At 48.2% G+C, this 21,392-nt stretch overlaps 1 protein-coding gene across 2 annotated transcripts; it reads left to right on the top strand.

The window, feature by feature from the left end:
• The first annotated feature begins 4,584 nt into the window (after nucleotides 1–4,584).
• ATP1B4 (ATPase Na+/K+ transporting family member beta 4) lies at nucleotides 4,585–20,997 on the top strand. 2 transcript variants are annotated; one of them, XM_025852671.1, is made up of 8 exons: nucleotides 4,585–4,647; nucleotides 8,635–8,896; nucleotides 13,268–13,396; nucleotides 13,657–13,761; nucleotides 16,972–17,168; nucleotides 17,820–17,876; nucleotides 19,999–20,094; nucleotides 20,836–20,997. In XM_025852671.1, the coding sequence occupies exons 1-8, from the start codon at nucleotides 4,585–4,587 to the stop codon at nucleotides 20,995–20,997; spliced, it is 1,071 nt and encodes a 356-aa protein (XP_025708456.1). The 2 variants fall into 2 exon arrangements, with proteins under 2 accessions (XP_025708456.1, XP_025708455.1); XM_025852670.1 differs by having other exon boundaries at nucleotides 8,635–8,908.
• Nucleotides 20,998–21,392: the final 395 nt, after the last annotated feature.

Below are 21,392 nucleotides of genomic sequence, written 5' to 3'. Positions count from 1 at the left end.
CCCGGCAAAGCCCTCCATCCTACTCGTCACCCCCTGGCCGAGAGACCAAAGTTGGGGCAGCTCCAGTGACAAGTTGCTCACTGGCTTTCAGAGGCAGTTGGTGTCCATGACCAGCTTCTTTTCAACAAAGGTCTTTTCTAAAACAAGGGGAAATCCATCCTCCCGGTACCTGCTAGCCACTGGGGGCTTCTGCCTTCCTCAGAACAAGGCATCTCCTTGGGCACCCAGGCCCCACCCCCAACCCTAGAGGGACTGAAATTTCTAGCACTATAGTTCCCGAGCCAGAACCCTACGTCCCCTCCGACTGCTCCCTCTGATGGATTGTGTCCCTGAGTTCTGGTTCCCCGGGGGTGGGGGGTGTCGGTCGGTTGGGGCAGCCCCCCCTCTATCGTTCCTCTCTCTCCCTGCCCACCCAGCGAGCGCAAAGCTCCTGGGAATTGGGGCCTCTGTGGGCCCACTGCAGTGCCATGACTCTGCTTGCCAAAAGCCATTTGATGCAGCAGGTAAGCAGGCAGTTAGAGAGGTGCATTGGGTTTCTGAGAGGCACCAGTCTAGCTAAGGCAGAAATAGGCTCTAACTTAATAATCTGCTCATCACACACAGTAAGAGACACCCTGACTTATTCAAAGACACCGTGGGCGGTGCAGAGGATGAATAAGCATGATTCACTGCCACTCTGGCACCCGGGGCACGAAGAATAATAAAACCCAAAGAATTGTAGCCGCCTGAGTAGTAAATTAAGAGATCCGGGGCTCAGCTAGACTCTAGACATCAATGTTACCATGGTGATAAAGGGCCCTGGCGTTCAGCAGCTATTAGAGAGCAGGCATCTAATAGGCTAGTCTATGTCACAGCCAAAGCCCAAGGGGCTAGCAAAGAAGACCAATTAGCATATCCATTCATTAGGGGCCTCTGCACACTTCTTCTCTTAATTCCAATTAGTTGTTTGTTTGAAACGACGTCTCTTGCCTGCATTATGCTCATTAGTGCCTTTTAGCCACTGGAAATAGGCTTGAATCTCCACAAGGACCTCACAATTTCCCAAGCCTTCATTTTTTCCCCCTAGGGGTCTAGGCTTATACAGTCACCAACCCATAGCCCTCAGTCCCTCGAAATGAAAGCATCTCTCACTGTACAACTGTACTCGACAGATGGAAACTCTGCTCAGGAATGTGATGCGCTAAGGGTTCTTCTTGGAACCCAGCGAAGTAGGGATCTGGGGCCATTATCTGGACCATTCAGGTCAAGGAAACCCTCTGGCCTCAGCCAGTGAGCCTGCTGGCCACTACTCACAGGCTAGCTGTGCGGGCGGGGGAGCTTCGGGCACCGGGGACCATACTGGCATCAGCAAAGTCAGGCAGTAGCTGTTCCAGCTTGAAGGACTGCCCTTCAAGTTCCAACCCAAACCCCGCCTATTCCGGGAAGCCTTCCCTGATCTCTGCAGCCCCAAATAAGTTCCCCCTCCTGCAAGCACTTTGAAGATGACACCTGATGCTGGGCAGTATTCACGGGCAGCCTCAGGCCTCGGCTGGCCTGGAGCTTCAGCACCCATGACTTCAGAGTCCACAGGTCACTAATGCTGGAAGTGTCTGGGGTTCTAGAGAGTGCCCAGCACTGGCCCCACTGACTCCAATGGCAAAAAACTCTTAAGCCCCACTGCACGTGACCTCCCAGAGACTCCCTGAAGATTTAAGGAAAGCACACAACTACACAACTGCTCTTTGGTGGCTCCGGGACACACTCCACCCTCCCCCCAGCCAACACACACACACACAATTGTGGAAGTGACCCAAAAGAACAGATGTCAGAAACTAGCCCATCTCACGGTGGAGGCAAAGATTCTCTGAAGAGTGCTACCAACTCTTTCTTCCTCTGGGAACAGGAGGACCCAGTCCATAGCTTTCTGTTCCCCATCAGCAACCTAGCAACCATGTGGTTTGACCAGAGCAGGCCCCCAGGAGAGGCGGCTTCTAGAAGCAGCTGCGAACACCTGCATCCAAGGACTGGGCATATACAGTGTGAGAGACTGGAGTCATTTGCCGTTGGATCTGCTGTCAAAGCCTCTCCTTGCCTCTCTTGCCTCCGTGGCCACGGTTCATTTGCAGCTCTGCAGGCCACTTCCGGCTCCAGCCTGCTGCACTGTGCAGCAGATTGCTCCCCCCGCCTCGGCCCCCCCCCACCATGGCAGGAATGGTTTCTCCTGTAGCTACTTTTTTGAGTGTGAACTCATACAGATTTCTGTCTTTGAGGTCCCATGGGATTTTGTTCTTTTACCCCACCCAAGAGCTGGCATTCCAGAAGGCAGCCTGAGCTATAGTCAAAATACACCGCAAATATATTAAGTGTATAGCAAACCCCAAGTGACCCAGAAGGCTCGGGCGTGGGAGATTCTGGAGAATGAAATATTTTGTTACCTGAGGTCACATTGCTCCAAATCTCCTTTTGTCTTCCCCCTCTTGGGTTTTTTCCCCAGCTTTATTGAGATGTATTGACATATAACATTGTATAAGTTTAGGTGTACAAGGTGGTTTGACTCACTTATATATTGCAAAATCATGGTCACCGTAGTGTTAGCTAACAAAACCTTCATCATGTCACTTAAGTGCCATTTCTTTTTTATGGTGAGGACACTTAAAATCGACTCTCTTAGCAACTTTCAAGTAATAATACAGTGTTATTAACTACAGTCACATGCTGTACATTAGATCCCCAGAACTTATTCACCTTATAATTGGAAGTTTGTACCCTTTGACCAACATCTCCCCAATTCCCCCACCCCAGCCCCTGCTAACCACCATTCTACTCTGTTTCTATGAGTGTGGCTTTTTTAGAGTCCACATATAAGTGGGAGCATACAGTATTTGCCTTTTGTTGTCTGACTTACTTCACTTGGCATAATGCCCTCAAGGTCCATCCATGTTGTTGCTAATGGCAGGATTTCCTTCTTTCTCACAGCTAAACGATATTCCTCTGTGTGTGTCTGTGTATGACGCTTTCCTTATCCATTCATCCACTGACAGACACTTAGGTTGCTTCCAGACCTTGCCTATTGTGAATAATGCTGCCCCCCAACTCTTGATTTTTGAAATCTTGCTTACATGATTGTGCTCTTTTCTGCGTTAGGAAGACAAGACCAGTTAACCTATCCTCTGGCTTCTGAGGCTTGCAAAGGGCTTCGAGATTCTCATACTTAACATTAGGAGTCACACAAAAGGCTTGATTGGAGAAAGTGTGAGAGAGCCCAGTATCTACTGAGATCAGATTAACCCCTGGAATGTATTTTGCTTTTATTAAAGTCCAAAAAGAGGAATGAGTTTCTCTTTTTTTGTCAGTGGCCTCTTTCTCATCAAATAAGGGTATGGAGCGGGGAGGGACTCTGTTAAGGAAGAGTCCTAATTAGTAGCGTTCTAGTAAATGGAGTCTTTATTTTAAATTAATCACTATTGAAGCTGTCTTCATCCGAATAGCCTAGGCTTGGAATTATGAATAAGTCAATCTATCTAAGCAATTGTGCTGGTTTTCTTGGTTATGTATATGCCCAGAATCTCATTATCTGCAACATTCTCAGTCACCTGGGTATAACGGGGTGATTTGTGAAAGAAGAATCACAAATTCTACCCAAGCCTTTTAGTCACCCAGGCTCTGGTGGGGTGGACCGAACAGACCAAAAATGCTATACAATGTTTTGGCTCTTTCTACTGATTTTTCTTTTGTTGGATCCCACATTGGCTTCAGGAGTTATATATGTCTGGGAAACTGACACTGCAAAGTTCTGGCCTGTTCCCTGCCCTGATGCTAAGGGATAAATATAGATCTCAACCACTACAGAAATGTGGCCAGGATTCCAAGGGGTGTGTGCGTGAGGGGCAGTGACTGATGGCGCCATTCTGACATGTGGGCTAGAAAAAGGCTTCTTTATGTCCAAGACCCTCTTTGGGGAGGGGAGGGGTAAAGCAGGAGCCTGGCCTCTAAAATCGGAATGCATAATCCACATTTCAAGGGGCTCATGGGTTGACACAAATAAGGAATATTGTAGGTGGCTTGGTGTGTGTGGGGGGGCGGGTGGGGAGAGCAAAGGGAATCTTTCCTGACACCCTAGATCCTTTTGCATGAGATCAGTCTTATGAAAAAAGAAAGATATTCTTGGCCATGTCCCCTCACCCCCAACTCCCACCCACGCCCCACCTCCTGCACACACTGATACTCAGCTCTCAATTGAGAAGAACACAAGTTAAGATTTCCATTGGGCCCATAGTACCTCGGGCGCTAGAGAAGGACAGAGGGCGGGTAGAGACGTGAGGTGAGGGGGGTGGTGAGTCGCTCATCCTCGTGACCCAGAATATCTCCCCCCTCCCTGTGATGATGAGCTTGCTTTTCCATAAGGGCTTTCCTTTGATTCAGGGAATGGGCCAACCAATGAGAGAGGGGCATGTTAGATTATTTTGGGGAAGGGCTCATGCCAGGAGGGTTCACTTTTACTAGGCGCCAAGTGTCCCCAGCAACCAGTGTCTCCTGTACCAGCAGAAGCTCCAGAACTCTCACCCCCTGGCCTGCCTCTGCCCCGTCTGTGCCCACGGAACAGCCATGAGAAGGCAGCTCCGGTCCAGAAGGGCTCCGGCCTCTCCTTACGCTTATCGCTACAGACTTGTGAGTCCCGGGGAGCAGAATATTTTGCCCACCCTTTTGAGGGGGGTGGGCTGGGGGTTGCGTAGATCTTGGCTTATAGCTGCTTCTCCTCAGCATGGGCAGGAACAGTGAGGTGTAAGGAAGCCTATAGTTTCAAGATCCAGCAGTAACTCCTGGCACCCCATTGTGCCCTAAATTGCTGCATTGAAGGAGGAAGCCCCTCTTCCTGGGGAACAAAAGACAAGGGGAGGGGAAGATGCCAAAGAATAGTGGCCTTCTAAAATTGGGGGGGGGAGTCTAGAATTTAAACAAACAGAGCTTTTGGAGTCTGGGAGTAGAGGTTTTGGTCCCATAGCAGGAATTTTAGCCAGGAGAGAGAGGAAGGGGAAGAGGAAGGGAAAGACACAGCCCACCCAGCTGTCTTCAGTCCCCTGGGGCGGGAGCGCCTGAGGAACCCAGCTGCTCTTTTTCTAAAGCAGAAATTCCAAACTCTCGGGAAAAATCAGAGAATCGTAGATAGAAGCCGGGCGTAATCTTAGACATCATCTCTCCAGAACCCCTCATTATGTAAAGGAGGCTGCTGGGGCTCAGAGCACAGGAGTGACTTGCAAGTTAGTGAGAGAGCTAGAGAGAACGCCAAGTTTCCTCACTTCTAATCTTGGGCTCTTTCTATTAGATGTGCAGTAGGCAACTCCCTAGCCCTCTGATCCTCCCCCACCCGTTGCCAGCCTGCCTGCCACCCTACCCCACCCCGTCCAGCACACACACACACACACACACACACACACACACACTCACGTGCGCGCGCACGCGCCTCTCTGCTATCGCCATTTATCTCCATCCAGGGTGCATCACAGATTTCTTTGAACCCACGGTTTCTTTGCATTTTCTTTGCTAGAAATCATTAATATATGCCACACGCAGTACTATTTGGGGGGGGGGACAGTGTAGTCTGAAATCTCCCCCAGAGAGGGCTGTGATCTGAGCCCCAGGAGGAAACAAAGCTTAATCCACTTTTCTTTGGGAAATGGCCCCTTATATAACCAGGGAGTTAAGTAAAGACTGTCAACAGCCCGCAGAGGAAAACACGAATCCTTCCAAGTCCATGTCAACCTACAGAGGGCTTCCCTTCTCAGCCACACTGTGCAGAATCTTTCTTTTCGCATTTCCAGAGTCCCTCCCAGCTTTCAGAGCACTCACAGCCTGTAGGGCACCTAGAACTCTTCCTTCCTTGGCTTCTTTTCTCCATAATGTTGCTAAAGCGTTGTGTATCGGTTCAGTTATTTGTCAAGTGCACCAGAGGAGCTTGCTCTTTATAGGAAATGCTTGATTTTAAAGGCATCAGGGGATCTTGTCCTTTAGAGGGAATACTTGATCAAATTTAAAAAGAAACTATTTAATGCAGTGGTTAATCATATGCTAATTTCTCTTTAAAATCAACCAACCATTCAAACGTTTACAGGGTGTTACTCAATGCAGGGCACAAATTTATCCTTTGGGTCACACTGTTTGTTTGTTTATATGTTTATATGTTTATATATTTAGAGTGCTCAAAATGGAGCCACCCTCTGCCCTTCAGACTCTTCCCTTTTAGGGCAACATGATGGCCCCGGCACACACCCACTACTATATTCCAGCACATTCACACACACTATCACATGAGGGCACTGCCACTTTAGGCAACGGACAAACACAGACCCTCTCATTACCAAAGGATTCCCTACAGGATTCTGTTAAATAGTTAGTTGCACAAAAGTGCCTCCCTTGCACAATGTGAGGTTCTCCTGTCCCGGGAAGCAGAGGAGAGCAAAAAAGACATTTGAGATTCCTGAAACTCAGGCAGTGTGAGAGCCGTGGGGATATTAGCTCGGAGAAGGTTAATTCTTCCCGGGAGGGTAAAGCTTTAAATGACAAGCTATCTTTAATGGGATTATCATGAAAGCTCATATCTACAAATAAGATCAGGCTGAGGCCCAGGCCAGCTGCCTCCTCTGTGGAGCAGAGGTGGAGGGCAGGCCCCCCCCCCTGCCCCGAGCAAGAGGGAGAGAAAAGGAAGTTGTTAAGAAAACATAAAGGGGACTATAAATCCTTCCGCAGTGAACCGTTCCACCTCAAATTCTCGGAGATTCCCAGGTGCGGTAGATTCTTGGGGGGCCATGAGGACTACCCACCACAGTCCACAAGGCTGCTGGGGTTTAGGACGACAAGCTCTGTGAGAGCAATTTCCCGAGAGTCCAGGCTCAGGTTTTAAGCCTGGTAGTTACCACTGGCGCTCGTTTTGTCCCCACCGGCTCCCGAGCTGTGGGCCCCACACGGGGGGAGGGCCATCAAGGAGTTGGAAAATATCCACTCTGCCCCTTGGGTGCTCAGAATGTAGTTGGGGAGGTCAAATGCGTCCGTGTGTTCACACACAAGGGAAAGAGATTTAAGAACATTTATTAGTCCATTCAATGCTGAATGATGGGGGCTTTTCTGAGCCTTGTACCGTGAGTCCACGTCAGAGCCAGAAATCCTTGATTATGAGCACCTACAATCTCTTGGGAGCACCGAATCCGACACACCTATGGTGGCTCCATCATTCTGTTATCGGCGTCTGGGCGCTTGCGCTCAGTGCGCGAGGGGAGAGACCTCGACTATCCCGGGTAACAAGAGACGCAGGTTCTGTCAACCTGATCACAAACTCGCTGTGTGGCTACAGCTATGTCCTGCTCCCTCTCTGGGCCTCCGAAGGACAAGGGAATCTTCAGGGTCCCAGTCAGTTCTAGGATGGTGTGTGATAGAAGGCTGTACATTGGAACAAACTCGAGAGCCATTCAGAAGTGCTTACGATCCAGAGCTAGACAGCGCTGGCCAGACTGAACGCTGAGAGGAGAGCCTTGTCATTCTCTGTCCCTTTTAGTGATTCTGAACAATCCAATTTTCTGAGGCCCCCCCCCAATGGCAGCATTTTTAGCTGAGTGTCCTCTAAACGGCCTTTGAGGCATCAGGCAGGGAGGGGGCAGCATGGAGCCCCTGGCCTCTATCATTTGACACATCCAACCCCAACAGGTGCACAGGCCCCGCCACCCTTCAGATTTGGACAGCAGAGAGAAGGGAGGGTGGCCTCATTTTCTGCTGCTGCAGTGAGCCTTGGCAGACCCCCAAAGAGCAAAGATCCAACTCTCCTGCCTATGGCTAGGAGGCATGTGAAATACCGTTGGTGAAGTCTGGGTTTCTCTTTTTTTGTTTAATTTCCTTAGAACCACTCAGAGAAGATTATAGTTTCAGATCTCAATGACTGCAATCAGTCAATCAACAGATATGTGCTGAGCACTCACTACATGCCCAGATTTTTGCCTAGGGTATGGGGTGGGGGGGATGGGGGGAGACTAAGGAAGTATCAGTTGAGGTTCCAGACCTTAGGGAGTCTGTTCGACCAGCGGAGGTGCCAGCCCAGGCAACAGTCAGAGAAGCAGCAAACAGACCCCTGTGTTTTGTTTTTGCTAGGGAGGGAGTCTAAGTTTTGAGGAGGGGTCCAGCCGCTGGCCTCTCCTCCTGCGGTCTGTCCCAAGCTACTTTCAGGTACAACGTGGATGGTCAGGTTGAGCACCTGCCAGCTACAGGACCGACGGTAAAGCTGGTTTGGACTTAGAATTTGCCATGGTGGACTCAAGTGTCTAAAATGAATCTGTTCTCCGGTGTTGAGCTCAGCTCCGCCCTAACAGGTCAGACAAAGCGAGGCCCAGGCCCCAGGACGGCAGAGTGACATAAGCAGAGCCCTGGGAGGAAGAGCCCAAGGGCCTGCAGCTGAGAATAAAACTTACACCTCTGTGGAAAGAATATTGGGTCAAAATGGGTCAAAGAAAGGATATTTCCTCCAAAAGAGCAGAGAGAGAGAGAACATGTGCCTCTTGTAATGAGGGGGAGGCGTCTCTGAATATTGAGTCGTTTTCCATTCCTTTTGGCTGGTGGGCTGCGCCCTGGGGAATTTTTTGTCAAAAACAGGACTGTGTTTTGTCACCATTCCAGGACGATCAGGATGAAGTGAACCAGAACTACTTAGCAGATGAAGAGGAAGAAGCTGAAGAAGAGGCTCGGGTGATGGTGGTACCCGATTTGGAGGAGGAGGAGGAAGAAGAGGAGGAGGAGGAAGAGGAGGAGATAGAAGAGGAGGAAAAGGAGGAGGAAAAGGGTCAAGGTCAGCCAGCAGGCAATGCTTGGTGGCAGAGATGGCAGATCGTGAGCGAATACCTGTGGGATCCGGAGAAAAGGATGTCTCTGGCCCGAACAGGTCAGAGTTGGAGTAAGTCCCAGTCGTCCCAATGCCCCAGTTGGGTGTCCTTTGCTTTTGGCTTGGTGTCCAGGACTCCTTTACCATACGTTGGATGGGCTTGTCTGCAAATTTCCCTTAGATTTCGTGTGAAGGGCTGGATGCCTAGGGAAATGCCTGGACTGTGGGCAGATCCCACTGGAAGAAACTCCAAGTAGGTAAACACACTAGGTTGTGGAGCTGAAAGCCGCTGGGCTCAACTTCAATTTGCGATGCAAAGAGACAGTAAGGATGAGTTGAGAAAGCACAGATTTTTTTGTTGTTCTTGTTGTTTAAGTCCCGGCCCCATCACTTCCTATCTGTGTGACCTTGGGCTCATCCTTTACCCTCTCTGAGCCTCGTTCTTCCTCACCTGCCAAATGAGGGAAACAATCCCTACCGTGTTTCTCCCACAGGATCAGCCTGAGGCTCCCGTCAGATGCTCCAGTTGTAAACTTGAAAGCACAGTTGACCCTTGAACAACACAGATTTGAATGGCACTGCCCCACACAGGTGCTGTGTTTTCCCCCATAAATACAGCGTAGTGCTGTAAATGTATTTTCTCTTCCACAAGATTGCCTTTTCTGTAGCTTACTTTATCGTAAGCAGACAGCATATCCTACATGTAATGTACCAAATACGCGTGAATTGACTCTTCCTGGCTTCTGGTCAACAGTAGGCTGTTAGGAGTTACGTTTGGGGAAGTCAAGACTTAGACACAGATTTTCGACCACACGGGGGTTAGCACGCCTAAGCCCCGCACTGTTCAAGGGTCAACTGTACTATGCAGCAGACTGTTACTAGGATATAAGACCCCAGTCCCTGCTAACTTGACCGCAGATTTATAAAATCTCATCGTTTCACCCAGTAATGTCAGAAAAGGAAAGCCAGGAGGCCTGCCCTCAGCCCCGGCTTGTGGGTGCTTTAGGCTCCCACGGTGTACACAGAGAAATTCGGTTTAAAGGGGTCATTTCTGGCAATTACGGCCGAGCCCCCGTCATGCTCGATCAGTGGCAGAATGGCATTCCTCAGCCACGGCTTTGACTTCACGACCTCTCCAGCACCCCTCTCCCAGGGTCCTACTCACCTCTTGAACTATTCATGCTGTGCCTTCTCAGGAGATTTAGCCTGTGGTAAAATTCACACTTGCCACACTCTCTGCACAGCCCAGAAAAAGAGTAGCTGCTGGCTTGGCACTCAGTTAACCCAGGAGAAGAACAAAATAGATGACTCTGCAGATGAAATCAGAGTCCCCCTGGGCCCAGGGTCTAGGTTGCTGAAGTTGACGGTCATGCCTTCTAAAGGCCGCTTTGGCTGTGAATTCTCTCCCCACCTAGTTTATGTTTCTAATTCAGCTCTGTCAGGGTGAGACGGCCAGCCCTCCTTCCTGGAATTAGGAATAGCAGGTGTGGGGCTCTGAGCAACGCCCACCTCCCTTCACCCCTCCCCAGTTCCCAGCCCCACCCCTGCCGATCCCTCAAACTCTCAACTGGAACAAATGTACCATTCAAGGAACATTCCAACATTCTGGAAGCTGCGGACAAATGCCGGACACTCACTGGGGCTCCTAAGGGGGCACAGCTGTTTCTCCCTTGCCTAAAGAAGACTGGGAAAATAGGCCTTGTGAAATGCAAGTGTGATTCTGGGAGAGGGAGCTGTACTTTAACCCCTAAACAGCCAGCCATTGGAATTTCACCAGATGAGCTGATCCATGTGGCTCCTGGGGAGAATAATCCACAGGCCAAAAGAGAGTGATGGGGGAGAAAGTTCCAAGTGCCCAGGGAAGACATGGCAGTGGGGACACCACATGGTAGGCCATATCCAGGCCTCTGGATGGCAGGTCTGAGGAGAGTCCAGGAACTCAGGCTTATGCTGTTGGGCTATGCCTGGGCAAGGGGCACGTGGTGATGTTAATGCCTAGGCCACCAAGCATATGCTTTGCTGCCCTCTTTGCTGCCCTCTTGCTTGAAAACTAGGTGCCCACTTGAGCATTTACTAACCCTATCATAGCCTGCACATCGACATGACCAACATTATTCACCCAGCCTATGATTATATTATTCTGGGTTTTTCCTTTGGTAGCTGGGCAACTTCTATTTTTAGGAACTATCTGTTATTTTATTGGATACTGACAAGAACCATATGAGGTAGTAATATTATTATCCCCATTTTACAGATGCAGAAACTGAGGCTTAGAGAGGGTAAGTAACTTATCTAAAGTCACACAGTTATTAAGCGGCAGCACTGGGATTCAAGCCCAGGTCAGATGAACACTGGGGTTCATCCTCTTGCTGGAACACCACATTGTCTTCATGAAGTGTAGTGATGAGCAAGGCCCTGATGGGTAGGGTCTCAGGACCTGATGGGATGTTTTGGTGGGAGGAAGGAAGAATTTAGATCATGGGGCCCAGGCTTGGGTAAGGCATTCAGAAGAGACCCCTGGATTACCTAGAGGAGTAGCCCAAGTAAAACCTGGACATCCAGGGCAGAAAAAGTTGGAGGGCTCAGTGGGTTCCGACGGGTATGGTGCTTGGTCTTCCTTGGTGGGGATGGGGGGGGTGGGAAGCTGTGTTAGCCCATCACAGACTTCAGGGCATAGCTCAGGGGTAAGGCTCAGGGGACTCACCACTAGTGCCATTCTCCCTCTACACTTCCTAGCCACACATCCTACACAAGGCAGAAGACATCTCCAAGGGAATGTACCTGTATCCCATTGCTTTCCTTTCATCCATGAGACTGAGTCTTCCAGTCCTCCAGGATGGCTCCAGCCATTGACCCCTTCCCAGGACTGGGGATGGGGGTTGAGGAAGAGGGGAGGAGGAGGCACAGGGCACATCCCATCAAGGCAGCCAGCGGGCAGGAGCCAAGCAGCACGGGCGCTGCTGTTTCTTCTCTAGGGATTCCAGCAGAATCGATGTGTCCCTGCCCCAGTTCTGCCTCAGTTCACCTTATGAAACATCAAGGTTCCATTTCCAGTTGGATGCCTGAGGATCTTTTTTCTCCCTTCCTCTGTTCCTCCCTCCCCCCCCCCTTTCTGGTTAATTTTATTTGGTTCATGGTTCAATTTAAAAATTATTATTTGGATTCAGTTTTGGGTACAGCAGAGTTACGTGGTTTGTTCCGGTTTCTGGTTCGCGATTCAGTTCAAATCTGTCCCGACACCATGTCACTGCTGTGAGTGGAGCCAGATATTGTTGCCGGAGAGGGCCCCAAGGAAGACTTGAAAAGAGCTTCTCAGCAGCCATCTCAGGCTCATTCACCTCACTCGGTTCTGCCTCATCCTGGGGCAAACCTAATCCCAAAACAGCCCACGGAGGAGGCATTCACACAAACGTGCTTTGGGTCCTACAGCAATAAGCACATGAATAATAATGGTGAGGACCTGCCGTGTAAAGAGTACTTGGTATCTGCCAGGCTCTGTGCTATGCTATTTATATGCATCGTCCCACGCCAAAAGGAAGTCCTATTATTGTCCTCATTGTACAGATGAGGAAATTGAGGTCCAGAGAGGCGAGCAGCATGTCCAAGATGAAACAGCGAGGAAATGGTAAGGTCAGGAAAGGACACGAAGAGAAGCGGAATTTCAGATATTGTTAGGGTTGTAGATCAGTATATGAGGTGAAATGCTAAGCTTGTTCCCATTTTACCTGTGAGAAATTGGGGGCACAGAGAGGTTCTGGAACTTGCCCAAGCTCACAGGTAGAGCAAGTGTCGATAATTAAGTACAGTTTCTTCTTCCTTCCTTCCCCATCGCGTGTTCTTTTGGAAAAGCAGAGCCACTTAAACTTTTGCTAAAGATGAATAAGATTTGAAATAAGTAGGGTGAGGCCTCACTTTGCCTTGATTAGAGTAGAGGCAAGTCCAGCGGAAATTAATCAAAAGTTTGAATTATAGGCTATGTGAAAAGAAATGCTGTTTTCATCTCTTGCAAATACATATAATCACTGGAGCCAAGCCGCTAGGACTCTTCAGGGCACCTGCTTTAATGAGGGCTCCCAAGCAATTTGCCCTCTGCAGTACTCTCAACTCCACGCCCCTGTAATCTTGCTCATGGCCATCATCTGCTCAACAAGCCCTTCCATCGGAGATGCTGTAAAGGTACACTGCAATCAGACCTCCGGCACAGTTCTCATGAATTCCAAATTGGTGAAATCTGAATAAGCAAGGACATACTGAATCTGGGGAATGTGGATAAATAAATAAATAAATAAATAAATAAATAAATAAATAAATAAATAAATAAATAAAAGCCATCTCACGTGTTGGGGTTGGTTCTGGGTCATGAGTTCAAGTGAGGAGGCAGGAGGGCTAGTTGGCAAGCACTGACCACTCTCATCTCTGATCCTTCTGCAGGCCTGATCTTAGTCATTTACTTCTTCTTCTATGCCTCCCTGGCCGCTGTCATCACCCTCTGCATGTACACGCTATTTCTGACCATCAGTCCCTACATGCCGACCTTCACTGAGAGGGTGAAGCCTCCTGGTGAGTGCCCAGATGCCCTGTACTGTCAGCACTCGCTGGACAGAAATCTGCTTGGACAGCATGTTCAGCCTCAATTAACTTTGGCTCTTCCTGGTAATGACTTAGGGATTCAATTATTAAGAGTAAAAGTAAAATGGTACTTGGCAAATTATGGTCCTTTTTGTTTTGATTGCCTGGGGGGTAATGATTTCATGGGAATCAATACAAAAAAATTATCCCAAGAATGGGTTAATATATCCAAGACCTGTTTTCGTTGCCAGGAGTTATGATTAGACCCTTCGCCCATAGCCTTAACTTCAACTTCAACGTTTCTGAACCTGACACTTGGCAGCATTATGTCATTAGCCTAAATGGCTTTCTCCAGGGTAAGTAAGTGTCTCTGAATGGGGGAAATCTCTGTGGAAAGGTGATGGGTTGGGGGTGGGGGATTCGAAATTCACAATGCACCAGAAATCCCACCCTTACTAACCCCAGCCCATCCTGGTCTTTCCTTACCTTGCATCCCCCTCAGCACCTGTATATACAATCAAGACTGTTCTAGTTTGTGACTGTATGTTGTCTTGAAAGCATATAAACCAAGTCTCCAGCAAGATGCTAAGTTCACTGGGGGGCAGAGAATTTGTTTTCTTAAACATTCTAGGGCACCTAGTTATGTCCTGGGCACATCCAGATGGCTCAATAATGACCATTTATAAAAGATCATTCCAGGGGGTGGGTAGTGGTGAGAAAAGAAGAGTGTTCTCCAGAATGGGAAGATTCCTGCCTCCTATACTTTCTCAAGGTAAGAGAATGCCTTTCTTGGAGATGGGCCATCTTGAAGGAAGAGAGCAAGGGTCTTGATTTAAGAGCATCCTGGCAGGGAGTTAGAGAAAGAATCTCTGGGTGACAGTCACTCCAACATTTTGATAGGAAATGTTTGCAAGATGCCTATCTCTATAGCGTCATCAGATACACTTTCAGGGACCGAGTGGCTTTTTGAGAAGCCCTTCCATGGACTGAAAGCTGAGGTAGCAGTTTGGTTAAGGTCCGACACAGAGCATGCAGGCTCTAAGCTCCAGTGGGTTGCACAAATTAGTTGTGGAAAAAAGCCAGTTTCATTGCTTTGGTTGTCCCTGCCTGGCTGAAATGGAGGGATAGGGAGCAGTAGAATGTGCACTGAAAGAGAAAAACAATCTCTTATGTGATGGGAAGGGTTATGTAAATGCATAAATTTTGTCATTTAACTTTAACCCTGCATAGAAGCTACTGTCGGGGCACCTGGGTGGCTCAGTCGTCAGTTAAGTGTCCAACTCCTGATCTCAGCTCAGGTTTCGATCTTAGGGTTGTGAGTTTGAGCCCTGCATTGGGGCTACATAAAGAATCTACCATCTCCATTCTACAAATGGGGCAACTGAGGCTCAGAAAGGGGAAGTAATGTGATAAAAGTCTCCCAGCAGCCGAACCAGCGTTTAAAACCACATCCATGATTGTGACACCTTTGCTACTGGAAGTGTGGTCCAGGACCCGCAGCATCAGCATCCCCTGGGAGTTTGTTAGAAGGGCAGGCTCTCAGGCCCCACCCCAGACCTGTTGAATCAGGATCGGCACTTGAACAAAATCCACAGGTGATCTCTATAAACTTTAAAGCTTGAGAAATACTGCTTTTTGTAATTCTTTGTTGTTGCCATATGACCGGGAGTTAGAAACTCAGCTTTGTAACAGTCATGCTTAGTGTCATTTTGGGGAAGTCTGAGTTTCAGATTCCTCATCTGTAAAATGAGGGGGACTGGGTCCCTTCTGAATCCATGTAGTTTTTTGAGCTCAAAAACAAAAACAAAAACGTTTTGGGACGCCTGGGTGGCTCAGTCGTTAAGCGTCTGCCTTCGGCTCAGGTCATGATCCCGGGGTCCTGGGATCGAGTCCCACATCGGGCTCCTTGCTCAGCAGGGAGTCTGCTTCTCCCTCTCTCTCCCTCTGCTTGTGCTCTCTCTGTCAGATAAATAAAGTCTTTAAAAAACAAAAACAAAAACGTTTTGGGCATCAGAGCCAGCACAGTCTCGTCTTTTCTTTCAAACTGTTTGTGAGCTATTGCAAGTGTGTTGTCAGAATCTCTGCTGAGGAAATCCCTCCGAGAAGCTAGTAGTAGATAGAGAAATGCCAATTCTGACCTGACGACAGAGATGGAGAACATTAGGGAAAGCATTGGGTTTTTAGTTCCTAAGGGTAGATAACATGCCCTATTTAAAAGGAACACATCTCTGAAATAGACATCCCAGAGTATCAATTTCATTCCCACGAGGACTGGGATTTTGCAATAAGGGTCATGCCCATGTCACATTATTTTTAATGGAACTACCTCAAGAGAAACAATGAGCACGTGATTAGAGCTTCTATTTAGAAACTTATTTGAACATAGTTCTTGTTCTAAAAAAAAAAAAAGATTAAAACGAAAACTTGAGTCGAATGTAGCTTTGTCAAAGGAAAAATAAAGGCTTAACCGTAATTGAAATAGATTTAAAATTCCCAGTTGCTCCTTAATAATATTAAACCCAAGTCACAATCTGTCTAGATGACAACCCAGCAGTACATTTGGAATTTTACCCCCAGTAGATCATAGGTGCACAGACTCCTCTGAAAAACTAAGCTACTGGGAACATGAGTGCATGGGGGCTGGACCTAACAAGACTAACTGGACTCCATCATTTAAAACCAAATTGGAAATAATGCAGTCATTTCCAAAGGCCAGTTCAGTGGCATCTGGTAGTCCAAAGAGTGAGCTCACAGACAGCCCCTTTTCAGCTCTCTCTCGGTGATATGTATACCTTGGACACATGCTCCTTTCCATCCGATGTAAAGGGACATGAACCCTGAGTGCCTCGGGTCTCGGTAGACAAGATCTCACCCTCTCACGTTCTCGGGGGAGACCCTACAGCTTGTCGTTGGTTTCTGTCTTTCAACCTAAGCTTCTATTTTGTGGTGCTAACTTTGGTCTGTAAAGGATGAGAAGCTGGTTTATCTCCTCTTCCTCCCTCTTTCTCCTCTCCCTCTCTCCTGTCCCACAACACACACTTCTCATTTTCTTGTGTCTGGTGTCTCTCATGGACCTCCAAGGGAGACGTTTCCTAGACTGAACTTAAAAAGATTTAGCCCAAGAGGTTCGCCTCCTTATATAAGCCAGGCCGTGACATGATTCAGTCCCTCTTCCAGAATCTACTATGTGCCTCTTCCTCTTCCAGAAGTAGAAGGGGCAGCCCTCCCCAGTTTACAGTTTGCCATCGCTGAAAAGAAATAATGGAAAATGGAAGTTATACAGTGACCAACACATGACCCAGAGATAGCTATTACAAAGTTTGGAGGGAAGGAGAAGCAATCAAAGTGGGCCCAGGGGATGAGCCCGAAAGGCTTCCGGGCGAGGCTGATGGGGGGGCGTTGGACACCGACGCCAGGTCACAGAGCCTAGGCCAGGCTGAGTGGGCTCTCAGAGGAGCACCAGAATGCTGCAGAAAGGAAACTACGGAGGAGGACTACTGAAAACGTGGCCCTCCCCTGTAGCACCTGTCTAACATGCCCCCCCTCCCCCCACACACACGCTTTAGGTTACAACGACAGTCTTCAAGAGGAGATGAATGTAGATTGTCCCCCGGGGCAGTACTTCATCCAAGATGGCGATGAGGATGAAGACAAGAAGGCCTGCCAATTTAAGCGCTCCTTCCTGAAGAACTGCTCGGGCTTGGAGGACCCTACTTTTGGCTACTCTACTGGACAGCCATGCATCCTTCTAAAGATGAACCGGGTATATTGGCCCTTGATACTCTGGTGATAATAAGTGGAGGAGCTGGGTGGGAACGCTCTGGCCCCTCCGTTTGTCTTGGGCTCTGTCTTTGCACCCTGCAAGTCTGGCCACTCTTACTGACAGCATCAGTAATACGAACAACCGGACAAACCTATCAAGCAATAATTCCTTTTTCTCCCTGAATACTTCCTATTTTCACCCTCCTCTCCCGCCCCTAACCTTTGATGCCCTCTGTCAGTAACGAGGTCCTGAGCTGTTTAGAACAGGGGACTGACATGATGGGAGGGGCAATTCTTATATCACAAGAGATACATTTTCCTCCTCTCCTGCCATGCCTTAGGTGTGGTAGAGCCTTACCAGGCACATCCCTCTTAAAACCAGAAAGTTCTTTACATCTTCAGGGTTCTCTTGCTGCCGTTACCATTGTACGAACATCGGGCACAAATACAACAAGGAGTAAGCTGAGCTGCACAGCTCTGGAGATAGTTTTGCATTTTTTGTAACATTTCTGAGAGGGCAAAATAGGTTAAGTTTATGCCTAAGGAAGGGATGGCTTAAGGGGGGGGGTTAGAAAAGCCCCATTTTTACTGTCCAATCCGTTTTGTGTTTTGATGTTCAACAACAACGACAATGCTGGTTTTCTTTTGATAGATTGTAGGCTTTCGTCCTGAGCTTGGGGATCCTGTGAAGGTGTCCTGCAAAGTTCAGGTAAAGTGCCTTTTTGAGTAAGTATTGCTAGCGCATCTTTTTTATGTAAGAAGACGGTTCATCCCTTCCAAGGGTTTCACCATGGATGCCTGGCTATGGGTTAGGGAAAGGGTTAGTATTTTCATAACTACGCCTCCCTCTAGTACCTTCTGGCCTCCCTCTTGCCAGAAAGCATTCAATTCACGTGTGTGTGTCGTGCGGCTGTGTGCGTCCTCGCTGGTTTATACCTGTGAAAGCCAAAGAACCAACCTGCTAAGGGCCGCAGCAGGGACCGACAATGTACCACGTCATTAACTGGAATTCTGTTTACACTTTTGCTTTTAGCTCTAATTGCTTGTTTCTTTGAACTAAACAACCAGCTTTCGTTAGAGTCATTAGTCCCTGCTTTCAGAACCAGAATTTCACTTTTTGCAGCAATGACCAGTGGCACTGCGTGTTGCAATAACAAAGGACTACCAGGGAAGTATAAACAGAACTCCATTAATATGCTAATTAACTGTCATTCGAGGGACCATTAACTCCTATCTCATCTGCACCAATTCGCTCCTTTGTAGGAAGAATCCCTAGATCGTGGGTTTGCTTCTCAAACCGGAAGCAGTAGCTCCCTCCGGTTTCGTAACATGCACTGCACCCCCAGCCCTGGACGGCTGCCTCGCTAATGTCCTCAGGGCTAGAAATACAGCTCAGACCTCCAGCCTTGAGGGTGGTGGGTCAGAAAGCAGAAAGAGGCAGCATTTATTGATCCCTTAGGCTACGCCAGGTACTTTGCTAGGTGTTAGGGGTGCTGAGATAGCTATGAGTCGGTCTCTGAAATCGGGGCAACCACGTATTACAGCTGCTGTGAAAGGTGCAGCGGGGGACACTGAAGATGAGGGTTGAAAGGTCAGGCCGTGGTCTGCCCTGTGAACAAGGTAGGAAGGACATCCATTCTGTCCACATGGACATGAGTGTGCGTAAATATACACATGCTCGAGATGTGAAGACAAACTAGTGGCACTGATTCCACACACTATTCACAGACGTGAACGGCGTTGCTTTCTAGAAGAAAATGTAAGTAAATCATAGGGACCGACTCAGTCTTAAACTAGCATACTAATTGGCTTGAGTCCTGCTTATAGTTCCCTAGTGGAAGCCATTCGTTTTTCCGCTTACACAGAACCTTGCTGAGAACCGTCCTTTAAAAAGAAAACAAGAAATAGTCAGAGTCGTCATACGTTCCGTAATAATCAGTTGGTCAAAATCCACATCCACTTGTGGAAATCAAGCAGGACAAGGTCATCACTAGAATAAGAGTATACCCTGAACGATTACACTATATTGACAGAAGCAATCCCATGACCCCAGTGAGTGATCCACTAGTAGTGAGCACTGTTTGTCCCTTGTTAACCCCCAGACCTCTGCTATATAGGGCAAGCCTAATGCATAGGCAGAATGGTCAGTCCTCTACCTGACATGATATGATGAGGGCACACTTATTTATTTCATCTTTGCAGCGCTGGTTCCCTCTTGCTTATCCTCCTGAGTTCACCTCCTGCAATTAAGCACTACAGAGAAGGTGGTCAGACACATGAGTTTTGGTGGGCCAAACTATAGGCTGTGTCCCTAGGCAGCAGATCCCTATGCACCTGGTCTACCTTCCAACAGAACTGAGCCCACGGTGTGCAAGTTGTCGTGGCGTGGGATTTACTCAATATGTTCTAACTTCTACCTGCCTCAACGTCCAAGACTGGGTGCCAGGCCCAGGATGATTTTTTTTTTTTTTTTTTTTTGGAGAGGGGCTGGCGTGGTAGGCCCTCTTGCTAGAGCAGCACCAGCCTTCCGGAGCCCTTCTGTCTGGGTCCCCTAAGAGCCAGTACAGAACTATATCAAGCACATTCGGCCTCCTCAGTCCAGGCCTTCCATTCAATATTCTTTCAACTGAAAACTGAGTCACAGTCTCTCCCTGGAAATGCTCTGGGGATAGGTGTGGGGTAAGCTATGCCCCATTCTGCTTTCATGGGTCTTCCTGGGACAGTTGGTTATGGGTCACATCGTGATTTCACCTGGGGCACAGGTCCCTTGAGCTCAGGCTTCAACCCACCAGGGGACCCAACATCCCACATATACCTGCTTTTACTTCCAGAGAGGCGATGAAAATGACATCCGATCCATCAATTACTACCCAGAGTCGGCTTCTTTTGACCTTCGCTACTACCCTTACTACGGCAAACTGACTCATGTAAGCCTGTATCCTTTTCAGTCTTTGCTGTCAGAAAGGGCTCAGAGACAGAGGCAGGGCTGTCCTCTGTCTGAGAATTAGGGAGCAGCATATAGTAACAGTGGGGTGAACAGTCGCTGGCCAAGACCAGGAGCTCCCTCTACCAATTCCTAGTACAACCACTCCTTTCCGTATCTGAAGATATTTCAGCTCTGGTCTGGTCTAACTCCTTCAGGTTACAGATGGAGAAATTCGAGTTCAGAGAGAGAAAGAGACTTGCCCGACACACATAGCTAATTAGTGGCAGAGCCAGGAGCAGACAGATCACTGTCATTGCACCCCACGATACCCAAATAATCACACCTGCCTGTTTCTCCCAGGTGAAGCCTTGGGGCAGTGGTGGTGGGTCATAGGGCGAGGCTTCACCTTTAGCATAGACATTTGAAAGATACTAGTTCTGGTTTCATTCATGGTCTGATAGCCAGAAAATCCTATCACACAGAGTTAGAACTGGTTTTCCCCAGAGGATGGTCAGACATCTGACAGTGACTTATGCGAGAAGCGTGTCATTTCTCCACCATCCCAGGGCAGAGAGCGTGTCAGTTGCTTTAGCCATTCGTGACTTGGCATTATGGGATTTGCTCAGTTCCCTGTGTGAGGGTTATCCCATCCTGCACTGAATATCTGCTCACTTGCATCCTGTTACCCACCCCCATGCCCTGAGCTCCTTGCACTTAGGATTCATTGTTCTTCCGCCTACAGGTTAACTACACCTCCCCGCTGGTGGCAATGCACTTTACAGATGTGGTGAAGAACCAAGCGGTGCCCGTCCAGTGCCAGCTGAAGGGCAAGGGCATCATAAATGATGTCATCAATGATCGTTTTGTGGGTAGGGTGATCTTTACTCTGAACATAGAAACCTAAGAACTTTGCAGGGCGCTCCCACTAGTTTTGTTTCTGTTTTATTTCATGTACCCCCTGGTAGTACCTGAATTCTTTTTCTTCGCTCAGGACACAGCCAGATGGACATCTAAGACAGCAGATCATCTTTCCTTGCCTTTGACATATGTATAAAATGACATTGTGGGATTGATTTTTTAAAGGTAGTCTCTCCTGATGACAAATAGATGACGTTAATTTCCTTTCCCCCTACTTAAAACTAAAACCCATTCTTGCTGCTAGAAGTCTCACCATAGTGTAAACATAGTGTCTGATAAAATTCACAAGAGCCATGAAGGAGAATATCTATGATGATTTTAAATTCATCGTGTTTTGTAAAATTTTGTTGTTTTTAGAGGTGAGATTCCTCCCAACCAGGC

This window comes from Callorhinus ursinus, unplaced genomic scaffold (genome assembly GCF_003265705.2).
Source record: "Callorhinus ursinus isolate GAN/ISIS: 27379988/994484 unplaced genomic scaffold, GSC_fseal_2.0 scaffold33, whole genome shotgun sequence".
In the NCBI taxonomy this organism is placed as follows: Eukaryota; Metazoa; Chordata; class Mammalia; order Carnivora; family Otariidae; genus Callorhinus; species Callorhinus ursinus.
This window is presented reverse-complemented; position numbering and strand designations above follow the sequence as displayed.